General features: G+C 40.7%; 1 protein-coding gene across 3 annotated transcripts in view; it reads left to right on the top strand.

Moving 5' to 3' along the window:
* The window catches only part of SNX25 (sorting nexin 25), a 117,279-nt gene that overhangs the window by 102,527 nt on the left and 1,391 nt on the right, over positions 1–13,361 (top strand). For all 3 annotated transcript variants that reach the window (XM_069977729.1, XM_069977732.1, XM_069977730.1), the window contains 7 exons: positions 2,317–2,457; positions 4,536–4,649; positions 5,653–5,817; positions 9,850–9,967; positions 10,696–10,762; positions 11,299–11,480; positions 13,158–13,258. In XM_069977729.1, coding sequence (XP_069833830.1) covers positions 2,317–2,457; positions 4,536–4,649; positions 5,653–5,817; positions 9,850–9,967; positions 10,696–10,762; positions 11,299–11,480; positions 13,158–13,258 — 888 coding nt within the window. The remainder of the gene's footprint in view (positions 1–2,316; positions 2,458–4,535; positions 4,650–5,652; positions 5,818–9,849; positions 9,968–10,695; positions 10,763–11,298; positions 11,481–13,157; positions 13,259–13,361) is intronic.

Below are 13,361 nucleotides of genomic sequence, written 5' to 3'. Positions count from 1 at the left end.
CTACAGAATCTGCAGCAGATCTGCAGCAGATTTGATGCTGTGTTCAGTTATTTAAATGAAATCTGCTGCAGAAAATCAGCTGCAGATCCTGTAGGTGTGAACGCACCATTAATATATTTTAAGGCGATCATGTATAAATAGGTGGAAGAGTCAGGGAAACCAATGGTTCAGTATGGCCTTTTTTCAGTTATGATTCGTGTAATATAAAAGATTGGGCAGAGATGTATCCTGGTATCATTAGTGCTTGAAACGGAGAAGTGCTGCATAGTAATGGAATGGTTCATCAGTTCCTCCCACATCCATTTCACATTAATGCATTCCCGCATCCCAGGAAACAGGTCGCTGGTGCTCTGCGTGCGTTAAGGGCACCTGCCAATTCCATCATGCTTGTATAATTTATGAAGGAATTGGAAAGCATAAAGAGCTGAAAAAATTAATTTAAGTTGCTTCTGAAGTCCACTTTTGAAGATTTATCACTCTGGTCCAGATGTAAACCCCTATCTCTGGATCCTTGAGTTTCTTTTTCGAATTACTGTGTCTGTGATTTAGTATGTATTATTAACTTATTTTGTTTTGACTTTACTTTTATATATTTGACACAGTGTGCCCCCTTTAAGAAGTGTGTGTGTGTGTTCAGTTTACTTTTTTTTTTTTTTTTTATTGCATTCTCCCTGTAGTAGTGGCTGTGTTAGTAGCCTTAGTTACAAAAGAAATACAGCCCCCCCATAACACTTTTTTCAGAGCTAGTCTGTCAAGACCCAGCAGCTCCTGCAGCTACCACCTGGGGATCATCTGATCATTGGGATGGAAGCAGGAAGCCTCATAGCTGCTGTTGGGCTGTACACTGTAAGCTTTCAGTATATAGCAATCGGGAGGGCAGAGTTGGTGACAGTCTCTGTCTTCTCTCTGGAGAGTCCTGCTGTCTCTGACAGCCAGCTGTCTTCTCCTGAAGCTGAATTATTCCTGTGTAGCTGTAGACTTCACCCACATTTGAAATAATGTACATATATGAGGACAAGTATCTAATCGCTTTTCATCTTACTCCATTTTAGACATAGAGACAGTATAGGGACCATCTCTACCAATTGAAAGGGTTTATGTCTGTATTGCTTACTGTATCCCAACCCCGTACTATATGTCCTCTTGCGTGGGGGTGTTATCATGCTAATATTAGACCTATAACACACACCATTGGCTTTTGGAACGTGTTCAGCTGCATTGGTAATGAGGCCACATTTATCACAATAGTTATAATGTGCAGGGAAAGACACATATAACCTAAAGATCATTTACGTGGTAATTTACAGAGACCTTTGGTCTAATTGTGAAATAAAGCTTTCTTCCACATCATCATTACCATGTATTATTCAGGTGACCTTTTATAACAAGGAAAATTATTGGAAATGTTTTTCTTCATTAAATGAATGGCCAACTAGAGAACTGTTCTATGGAAGTAGTCTCTCTAGGATATTTCAGAACCAGATAAATAAGGTCTCACTGAGTATTTCATTATTTGGAGGCTAGAAACTGCAAACATGAGAAATATTGGTTGCTTTCTCTAGGCAGGTTTTCTATAAAGATCAGTGGGATCTGTGCCCACTTTAATGTCTAGGGGCCAGCCAGGCCGTCCACTGGTGCTTGCTGTTGTGGGAAACAACATGTGGATTGCACATGTTGATTGTCTGTTACCAGAGGTGAGTGAACCATGAGCACCCTCTGGTTTGTCCGAAACTGGACGTACAGCATTTGATTACCGGTGGCTGAAGAAGTTGGATGCAGCCCTAAGGTTGCCTGGAAAACATAGATATAGCCTATGGCTGTATTCATGTCTTCCAGCAGTCTTAGAGCTAAGTTCAACTTCTTCATCCACTGATAATCAGGTGCTGCACTCTCTGGTTCGTCCGGCAATGAGCGTGGTCAGGGTTCACTTATCTCTATCTCTCAATTGTCTATGAGCCGGTTTCTAAAAATTCTGCTTAGCTATTTAGTTTTTAAATGTTTTTCTAAATGACAAAAAAGGAAATTGCAGCCGCTTAACTCCTGGTGATCCCTACCTATTCTGTCCCACCTTGACTTCCAAATATCAGTTTCTGCAAACATACCAATGTAGGGGCAAACTACTAATGCGTAAGCAGACAGATTTCTTACTTCAAAAGTTTAGAGGCAGGGGGTGCAAACCCTTCAACTCACAAGATTACAGATGTAGGAGAGCTGTAACCTGCTCCCACCAGACAGGGAGAACACTCTTGTCGCTTATACAACCCTCTGATCTTTTAACATCTCTGTTCTGTGTTTTTTTTTTTTTTTTTTTTGCAGGTGTCTGAAGAGAATGGAGAACAGATGCCAATGTATTTTGTATTAGTAAGTCTGCCAGAGTCTGGAGAATCGGACAACAAGACTTGGACTGTACTGAGGAGATTAAGCGAATTTCAGAATCTGCACAGAAAACTTTGTGAGGTATCAACCTGTTCAGCTATAGGTTTTACTCAAAATGAAATAATGCATAATGTCGTCTTTTTTACTCTGATTTATATGTTGAATATTAATTCACAATCTGGGTAAAATGTATCCACTATTTTGTGCCAATTAGGGTCTTTCTGTTTCACAATGGGGTTTTCATTCATTTACATTTTTTGTTGTAATGTTGTGTGTTTTGGCTTTTTAAGTTTGTCCCTTATGTCTTCCTGTACCCAAGCTGTGATGTAGTAGCTCCTTTCCTTCCCATGTTTCATCTCCATGTGCTTTAATATCCTGTGAACAGTTCTAGCAAGTTATCATGCGTTTCACCTACTGTACTGTGCATTTTTACAAGGTTTGTACTACGTCTCTACAGTAGAGTTGAACACTGTCTGACACATAATTCTGTCTAAGTACTGGTTTAATACAGACAAGGGACTGATTCAAAAACCTTAGGGTCCTTTTAGATGATCCAATGTGCAGCCAGAAACGAGCGCCGATCAGCGAGATCAGTGCTCACTTGTAGTGCCTTAACAAGGTACAGTTAGTCATGCCGCTATTTAAAGTCATAGTTATCAGCCGTACTTCCCCTGTTTAGAGGGATGTGCAGCCAATGATGATTTTACCGGCTAATCAACTGATGAACGGGTATTGACTCGATAGGCTGATTATTGTGTGAGTATTGCTAGGAACGCTCATTAGCGATAATTGGTTCGGGTAAAAGCGCCTTTAGGCTTACAGACAAGTTGTAGAGTCAGAATAGAGGGACCTGAGGGCTGCTGCACGATACAAGGATCTCTGAGACCACCCTGTGTCATGCTTCACCCCTCAGACCCTGCATTGTGGTATAACATATTAGGTTTTTGTGCAGTGTTTCTTTAAATCCAATTTACTACTGTTTCAGTAGTGGAAAAGACAGTGTTTGATCTGCTGAGTACTGAGCTAGTCTGGATGTATCATCGTATGGCAGGGAAAGTACAGACCCTTCTATTCATGGTCAAGAGGAATTTGTTTCATTCATTGCTATGACCCACATGGAAGGCAATGACAGCGACAAAATATATCTTCGTTCAGATATGAAAGTGCATCTCATTGGGAGTTGGGAACCCAATATCTAAAATCCTGCATGAGCTTGTGTTTGCTGTGTCTATGTTCAGTATTTCTCCTATAGCAGGCGTGACCGTGACTGCAACTGGATTATAGGTCATCTGGGTGCTGTAATACAGTAAGTGGAGGAGCAGACACCTCCTATGAAGTAAAATATTGATAGCGTACTTTTAGGATATCAGCCTAACTAGCAAGCACTGCAGCCCCTTCAGTATTTAGCCAGGCATAGCAGCTTGTCCCTCCATCTGTCACTGGAGCTGAGCCGCACTACCAAACCCAGCCCTACATATGGACAAACTACTTTGCCTGAATAAACATTAAAGGGCCCAAGATGCCACTGCAAGCACAGATTCTTTACCCTTATGACCCACACAGTCCAGACACTGAGCTATCTTGAAGACAGGCCACCAATGTTTTCATTCCAGAAACTTTCATAATCAAATTAAGTACATTTTCACAATTCAGTCATATTACAGGTGTTTCATTTTATACACTGATTATTTCCCCCCTGAATGTAAAATAAATTTAGCTGCTACTCATAATAAAGAGAGAGAAGTCTCTCACTCTTGTAATAAAAGAGCTTGCAAAAAGGGGGAGGGGGTTGTACACCAGCTCAGAAGGGAGAGAATCCTTTTCGGACAGCCCATACATGCTGTAGATAGAGAGAGGAGCAGAAACAAAGCTGTTTTAAGGAAACAATTAGTTGGGCTGTGTACAAGTACAGAGAGAAAGCAGCCACAGCAAACTTTATAAGCTGCTGAATTAAAACTAGAAGTAAAAGTGTTTTAATAAAGACCTATGGAGGAAGTCTTTTTGCTTTATTATAAATACAAAGCAAGAATAAAAAAATGTGTTTTTATTTTCAGATGTGTCCTTAGCCTGTAATACTAAAATAAGACCAAGCTAACAGTACCTCTGTGGTAGTGCAGACTTGATTCATGAAAATTAATGTGGACTTCTCCTTACCTTAGTGTTTTCCTTCATTGAAGAAGGTTCAGTTGCCTTCTCTCAGTAAGCTTCCCTTCAAGTCTATAGACCAGAAGTTTCTGGAGAAATCAAAGACCCAGTTAAACAATTTCCTACAGGTAAGTCTTTTGCTTCTTTCTTTTATTAAAGGGGTATTGGACCTAAAAAAGTTAAAAAAATGAAATACTTCCAAACCTAGCTGGTCTCACGAAGACCCTCTGAATATTTTGAGGCAACTCCTGTCCTTCTAGCTGCCGCTGTTCCTCAGTTACAAATTTTTCTAAAAGCCGGTCTATTTTTCAAATGACGTTGGTTGTGAAACTACATTTCCCAACGTGCATTGCTTCTCCCTGATTGGTCATTTCATGTACCCCCACCCGTTAGCTTTATTTCCTGAAGCAACACAATTTGTTATACATGGGCAGTAACATATCAGATATCAGAAGTCATGTTTCAGTGGAATACCCCGTTAATAGTTAAAGGCGTACTCCGGGCCAGGGTTATTTTTCTTGTATGGCCAGGGAGGGGGTGGATATAGAAGCCGCCGGTCACTTACATTCCCGGTTCCAGCTCCGAGTCCCGGATTGTGCTGCCCCGTTCTCTGAGTGACCGGCCGCTTCTATATCCACCCCCTCCTCAGCCATACAAGAAAAATAACCCTGGCCCGAAGTACCCCTTTTAATAAAGTAAGGGACCCTCTTTCTAGAACCCTGATGCATTGTGGCTATAGAAGAGCACGTCATGCACCTGGAGGCACCTGGGAGGCATGTCCATGTGTCCTGGCCTCATTGCCTTATTTTCCCTCTGGTGGTGCTGCAGGGGTATTTAACTTTTGCTCAAAGGTTTCCCAATAGATTACAACTACAGATCTCTGTGGGATCCAGGATGGGACAATTTGAAATCTAATTTTATATTTGATTGTTTTTTATGTAACATTTTCATGGCTATAAAGCCATGTACCTGTACATCTTTCTGCTGACAGCTAAATCCCACAATCTCAGCCATACATATCCACACCGCAGCTTTGGGAAGTTTGTCCTCATTTTGTTTTTGTTGCTGTATATAAAATCTATTCCAGTAGTGTCTATGATATGACGTGTCTATGTGATATGTTCTATACAGAAGCTGCTTTCTGATGAAAGACTGTATCAGAGCGAGGTGCTTTATGCCTTTCTGAGCCCATCTCCAGAGCACCTGAAAGTCATTGATGTCCAGGGCAAAAAATCTTCCTTTTCACTCTCATCGTTTTTGGAAAGACTTCCTGGAGATTTCTTCTCCCACCAAGAGGTCAGTAAAGTCTGACTATCCACTTGTAATGGGTGTATGTTGCTGTTATATATTCATGTTAGCAAGAAATACAAGCTGATCCAGTGGTTGTAATATATACATTCTAGAGATTTTAAGTACATAGACATGGTGCCTAAAATGTTAGGGCTTAAAAGTGAGTTAAACCCTGTAATGCCCATTTTCAGCACTGCTATTGCATTCTGTTTTTTTTTAACAGTAATCTAGACTAAACAAAATATAGCCCCATATGTCATATTCGCAGGAAGTATGAGGATCATAGAAGAGCCCAACTTGACGAACCAACTCCTTTGTTGTACACAGATCGCAACAACATGTTTTTGTGTCTACAGGTGATTTGGTTGCATTCATTCAGCATAACTGAGACGTTTTTGGTCACTCACATATGCTATATACCAAACATCCGTTTGACATGTTTTAACTAGTCTTGAGCAATAAACTCTCCCAAACCACTTCCCTCTTATATGACAGCTCTAGTGGTCCGCTTCATGCTATACAAGGGGCATTGTGCCGTTACCTATTGCTAACATGCAGGGAAGGGGAAACTTCATGTGAGCAAGCAAAAACTTTTCTGGTCATTGTAGACAAGTAGTTGTGATTAAAGGGGTATTCCACTCAAACATAACTTTTGATATGTTGATGCCTATGGTGAGACTAACAATTTATTCCATACTTGTTGTTATCTATTCAGTCTCCTTCCCCCAGTTCCATGCTACTACTTTGTGCTGAAGAAACACAAATCTGTGTGTGAGCCCTTCACTCGGTCTTCCCCTGCTCCCCCATTTCTTCTCAGAGGATCGATGTAAACAAGTCCCTGGCTGGCTTTATGTAGCTTCTATGTAATGCTGGGGGAGTTGATCTGAGGTTAAGTTGCTGATGAACTCACTGTGATTACTCCTCCCAGCATAACAAAGTTGCAGATAGGGACTTCTCAGAAGGCAGGGGGAAGACTGAGAGAAAAGCTCACACCGATTTTTGTGTCTTCAGCAGAAAGCAACATCTCAAAATTGGAGGAAGGAGTCTGAATAGCTGATAAGTATGGAATGAATTGTTAGTCTCACCATGAGCAGCAGCATATCAAAGTTCTGTTTGAGTGGAATACCCCTATAACCTCTTAAGGACCCATGCTGTACGGGTACATCATGGAATCCTGTCACTTAAGGACCCATGATGTACCCGTATGCCATGGAGTCCAGCGGCGCTTTGAAGTGAGGTCAGTAGCTGAACTCCCTTCAAAGCATGTGGGGACCGGCTGCTATATGCAGCCAGGTCCTCGCTGTTAATGATGGGCCGCCGCTATCGAGCGGCCACCCGCCATTAACCCCTGCTGTGTGCTGCAGCTGTGCTCCTGTCACTGACCGATTTGGACCCCCGCAGCTTGACTGCCGGGGTTCCGATCGTTGTATCTGACTTCCGGAGGTCCCTTACCTTCCTCCCAGCAGTCAAATCGGTGATCAGTGTATAGAGTCTGCACAGGCAGGGTCTATGCAATTATCATGGATGACACTGATCAATGCAATGCTATGGCATAGCAATGATCAGTGTAAGAAATCCAGTGTAAAAATTTTAAAGTCCCCTAAGGGGACATTAAAAAGTGTAAAGAAAAAATAATAATAAAAAAAAAGTTTTATAAAACACACCATAGCCCCTCCTCCAATAAAAGTTTAAATCTCCCCCCTTTCCCATTTTATAAATAAATAAACGTATAATATACGTAGCGTGAGTTATCGTCCAATCTAATAAAAAAAATCAATATTGTTCCCGCACGGTGAACAGCGTAAAGAAAAAGCGGTAAAAAAAAAAGCCTGGATTGATTATTTTTATTACATTTTATTTAAAATAAAATGATTAAAAATCTCATCCACACAAATATGGTATTAATAAAAACTAGAGATCATGGTGCAAAAAATGACGCCCCATACAGCTGCGTACGTAAAAAAATAAACGCTAGAAGAGTCACAATAGGACCATTGTAATCACTCCTATTTGCAAAAAAAAAAGTTTTAATGTTAATAAAAATAGTAAAACATTAGAAAAGCTATGTAAAATGCATATTGCTGTATTCAGACTGACCTATAGAATAAAGATAAAATGTCACTTTTAGTGTAAACTGCATTACATAAACAGGGAACCCCCCACAATTTGCAGAATGGTATTTTTCCCCAATTTCACCCTATAAATGATATTTTGGGGTTTCATCATACTTGGTATGGTGGATCAAAAGGCACCTTTACAAAGTACACCTGTTCCTGAAAAAAAGCAAGCCCTTACATGGCCCAGTAGCTAGAGAAATAAGAGTTATGGCTCTTAGAAGACGAGGAGGAAAAAAACGAAAACGCTAAATTGAAAATTGTCCCGGTTGTTAAGGCCATTTTGGGCTCCGTCCTTAAGGGTATAAACCCACACACCGTATACGCAGCGTATTTACTGCTGCGATACACAGCAGATTAGATCTAAATAACTGAACACAGCATCAAATCTGTACCATCAAATCTGCTGCGTATTTGTTGCGTATCTGCTGCGTATACGGTGTGTGGGTTTGTACCCTAAGGGGTTAAGTTGCAAGCCAGGCACTTCTATTTCCTCCACGTGTCTATGCCCGCTCACAAGTGAGCCGAGTTTTCCAGAGAATAGATCCCCTCCTGGGTTAATGGGAATTTTATATATGATGTGAAATATCCGATAAATGTAAGGCTGACAATTCCTCTTTTAGAGCAGCTGCTTCAGACACATTAGGATGTGATTTATAGACTCTATTCCAGATAGATAAACCTGGGTCAGTGTTGTATGTAATGTGTTTACGTCAGTGTATGCCGCTCTATGTCATAGTGATGCTCAGGGTATAATTATTTTGATGTGTGGATCCATCATGGTGACTCATGGTGTCCAGGTTTACGTCTTGGTGATTCATAGCTGCTAGTTATTTGCATACATCTGTCACATTAACACAGTCTGCTTCAAGATAAACTTCCAGTGACATTGCATGGCTTACAAGACTCCATATGCCGGTTTGGACTGGCATATGGAGTTTTCATTATTACTTCACATTAGTTCACAACAGGGTATAGTGACTCTACGAAGAACTACTAAGTTTTCATTCAAGTTTACAGGTTTATACTCATGTGCTCCAGTAGTTTGTATCCTTTTTTTTCAAAATATGTTTTAGTAGTTTTTATCTTTTAACCCCTTAGTAACTGCAATCACTAATGGGCCTCATTCCAACCAATCTGCCCTTTTGCCGTGTGGCTGGGATGAGGTGGTGCGGGGCTCTATGTGTGATGTGACATGCTGTACAGTATCTTCATTAGACAGGGTCTGGGTGATAGGGCTTCTGGCTGATGGTCAGTAGGAATGCTAGCAGACGGTACTGTCTCTTCCACGCAATATGATAAGTGGCAGTGTGTAGTAGTGAGACCATGAAGCAGGCTGGCAGCAGTGGAAGTCCTTGGCTCTGTAAGAAGACATACTGAGGTAAGAGGCATCGTAAGCTGATGCTGCTTTTAACCTTACAATGAAGCAATAAAACCTTACAATGATGCAAGTAAATCGGCCAGGGCACCACTGTATTTGGTATCTCCACATTTGAAACGACGACCCATGCTTTAATATTATACCATTCTTTATACATACTGAATGGCGATTATAATTTTATAAAATGCACCAGAACCAAAACAAGAATTGTCTGGTCATGAAGGAGTTAATTAAAACACGTGCTTCGGCATGATACCACTGGAAAATGGTTTGTAGCTCTGCATATATGGCAGTATTGCTTCTAGGGCACCTTGATTTTGTAAATGATATAACTAGTTTTCCTGTAACACTAAATGCTATGTTCCTGTCATTTTTATTGATCTTCACACTGATTTTTCTATGTTCTTACTATGCATTGTCATCTTGGATGGCTTTTCTAGGGCTGACACTGTAGTTTACTTGTTTCCACAGCTTGCTCTGTCCATACCTTACTTCCTTTTACTTGTGGAGCCTGATCAGTCTTATTAACACTTGTCTACACAGGATGAAACTGAAGAAGACAGTGACTTATCTGACTATGGTGATGATGTGGATGGGAAGAAAGATGCCTTGGCGGAGCCGTGCTTCATGCTGATTGTGGAAATTTTTGAGCTGCGTGGAAGTGAGTATTGTTTTTATAGTTAAACATTACACACATCCACTCGCTTCAGAGAGTCCCCAGATTTTTATGTAAACATTAGATGCAAACATCACATGGGAATCCTCAGTATTGCAGCCACATATTCTGTATACAGCACTACTTGAAGCTGTGTAAAGGACAGATGGTAAGGGAGCCATGGTTATATCCTATGACCGGCACATTAAACCTAGTCAATTCTATTTTAAATTCATTGTGTGCCGAGAAGAGACTGACTGTTATTCAAAAATCAATCATTCTGGTCCACGTGGATGATTTATATGCAGTTTTTGCAATGGAAGCAATTGTGGGCATTTTCCGTATCTGTAATGTAAAAATCTGCTCATGATAAAAGCATATTCTCATTAATTCTAATTTAGTCTTTGCTTTCTTTGTCAGTACAGTAGTGTGGCTTTCCTTTTTTATGAGCAGAACATTGGAAAACCCACTTATTGTATGTGGGAGCAAAGCAGCAGTGATCTAGTGTCTGCTTGATCCATTTTGGAGGAGGATGGCTGCAGATTATTATGTGTTGTAGTAGTTTGCAGGGCAAAGTGATTATGGATTTATGTTATCACACACATACAGGGTCCGGATTCATTTGGAGGATTCATTTCATGTCTTCCTCTGTGTATTTGAATTATTTGTTGCACTGAATGAAAATGTCCTATTTACGCAAGTTTAGTGCAAAGCGTCTTTCTGTTTTCTTACAGTGTTTAAGTGGGTAAGAAAAACACTGATAGCATTGGTACAGATTACATTTGGAAGGACCATAAACAAGTAAGTAGTCATATTGCATATTCTTCTGCACTGATGATTTTTTGTTGTGTACACCTTACCTCTATCATTGTAAACCTGTGATAAATTAAAATCTAGGTGAACATTGTGCACAATATTTGTGCATAATATTTGTACATCTTTCGAATACCTGCCCAGTTTCCCCGTATTGTAGGTGCCCCCCCTGCTGTCTTGACAGGTAACTCCATATGCAAACATAGGAATACTATCAATTAAGCTAGGCAGGGCAGGAAACGCAAAACAACATACAGGCTCCAATGTATTTGTGAGTTTTTATTTGTTTTTATGGGTTTTACTATTGTAATTTTGTTTTTTTAGGAAGGAATGTCTATTCAGATTGAGAATACTATAAAACAATACCACTAACTACTATGCGTACATGTTTTTCCTCCACACAGAGCAGAAATTGTGACTGACCCCTTAATCTGTTGATATTTCAACTTCTGACTAAGCAGTGTGGAAGCTGTTATTGTCTCCTATAATATACGTGGTTGATTTATACAGCTTATTTCATGCAGACAGATCCGAGACACAGTCAATTGGATTTTCAGTGAGCAGATGCTGGTGTACTATATCAATGTGTTCAGAGATGCTTTCTGGCCTAATGGAAAATTGGCTCCTCCAAAAACCTCAAGAACAGAGCTGCAGTGTCAGGAAACCAAACATAAAGCACAGCAAAAACTACTTGAAAATATCCCTGGTGAGTAGATGTCTGTGGTGGTTCTGACACATCTATTCATTCCCGGCAGTGCTCTGATCATTGATGGCTGCACTGGAAATCTTCCACTTGTTCTTGTAACTTAATAAGAGAAAACGTGGTCAGGCATACCCAGGGAGAAGCGTAAACATACATTATGCATACTGTTAGGGAAGACGTGGTAGAAAACATTCTGTACACATCCCCTTAAATCAGAGGTGGATGTGTGTGTCCACCTGGTTTGGCATGCATGGAGCTTAATGTAGTTTATGACTGCAATAAAAGGGGTTATGCGGTGTTAAACTTTTTTTTTTAACATGTTGCTGCTCTATTAGAAAACATAACTAACATCTTATGCTTACCTCTCTACACTCCTCTGGTGTCTCCAGCTGACTGCAGATACCGCCACTTCCGAGACAAACTTGACTTAGAAGTGACAGTTTGCTCAGCCAATCACTGACTGAGACAGGACAGCACTACGCCCAGTGATCTGCTGAGCAGGCTATTACTCCCAAAACGAGTTTGTCTCTGAAGTGGCAGTCAGCTGGGGACACCAGAGGAGCATAGAGAGGTAAGCATAAGATGTTATGTCTAATATGCCAGCAACATGTCCAAAATTTTCTAATGTGAGATAACCCCTTTAAAGGTAACATGATAATCATGGGAATCATGATAGAATTGTGTGGTTTCCAGCCATAGAAGTAATCACTATCAAGGTTACCCATATGGCCCGAAAACGTAAATCATACTTATGTAGGCATCAGGGCAGTCCAGCTAAGTATTCATAGCTGGCGGAAAACATCTTTGGTAATCACTACTCTTCCTAGCATAGGAGCCAGTAGTGTCACAGAGGAGCCGTCCTTCTGGTGCTTAGGGACACTGGCTCCAATGCTAAGATAAGGCGTGATCACCAAAGATGTTTCCCGCCAGCCATGACTACTTAGCTGCTGAGGACTGCTCTGATGCCTTACCACCCAGGTATGCTTCTGCATATTTCACTTAACCTGATCTTGATTTAAAGTGTCACATACCACATCTACTGTTCATTTAGGCCGTGTTTACGTTTACCTAGTGATCTGGCGGCGTTTCCCTCTGGCGCAGGAGAAAAGCGCCAAAAGGAAATGGATCTTTGAACTGGTCCCAATTAATTCAATGGGACAGTTTAAAAAATCCCGTGTGTTAATAGTGCCGCCAGATCCCTGGACACGCCGTACGTCAGAGCGTTTTGCCACCTGGCCTTGATGTTTAATGTAAAAAAAGATAGGACAACCGACGTATTTCTGCCATTAGTGGTGGCATCAGTTGTCACAAGATAAGGACGCCGGACACCTGATATATGTAAACCCAGCCTTAGATTTTGAAAGTTACAATGACAGTGACACTTTAAATAATGTCATTTTCTGTGAATACTTTTCCTTTAATGGGGTATAAATAGAGGAAGTGTGCGGAGCTGCCGGTAATTACATAGACAATCACTATATAAGTAAGGACTCTCTTCTCAGGGCAGACTGATGGGTTTAAAGTGAATTAAAAACAGATTAAGCTGCAGCTTATTTCACTTCCATCTCCTCTGGGAAATGAGAACAGAAATTATTTCTAGTAACAAGTGCTTGTATAAGTTGGGCTATGAAGCCGTCACCCAGAGAAGATGATATGTAATTCCCATGGTTTGTCTTACAGATGCACTTCAGAACCTGGTTGGACAGCAGAATGCTCGTCATGGGATAATAAAAATATTCAATGCACTCCAAGAACACCGAGCCAATAAACACCTACTATACGTAAGCTATAGGTTTATTTCTCCTCTTATTGCCATCAGTATTTGTCATTCTTCCCATACACATCTGACATGTATCGGATGGAAGTTTCCATTTATGCAGAATG

The sequence above is a fragment of the Dendropsophus ebraccatus genome, chromosome 7 (assembly GCF_027789765.1).
Source record: "Dendropsophus ebraccatus isolate aDenEbr1 chromosome 7, aDenEbr1.pat, whole genome shotgun sequence".
Lineage (NCBI taxonomy): Eukaryota > Metazoa > Chordata > Amphibia > Anura > Hylidae > Dendropsophus > Dendropsophus ebraccatus.
The sequence above is the reverse complement of the archived record's forward strand: the minus strand, read 5'-3'. Positions and strand labels throughout refer to the sequence as shown.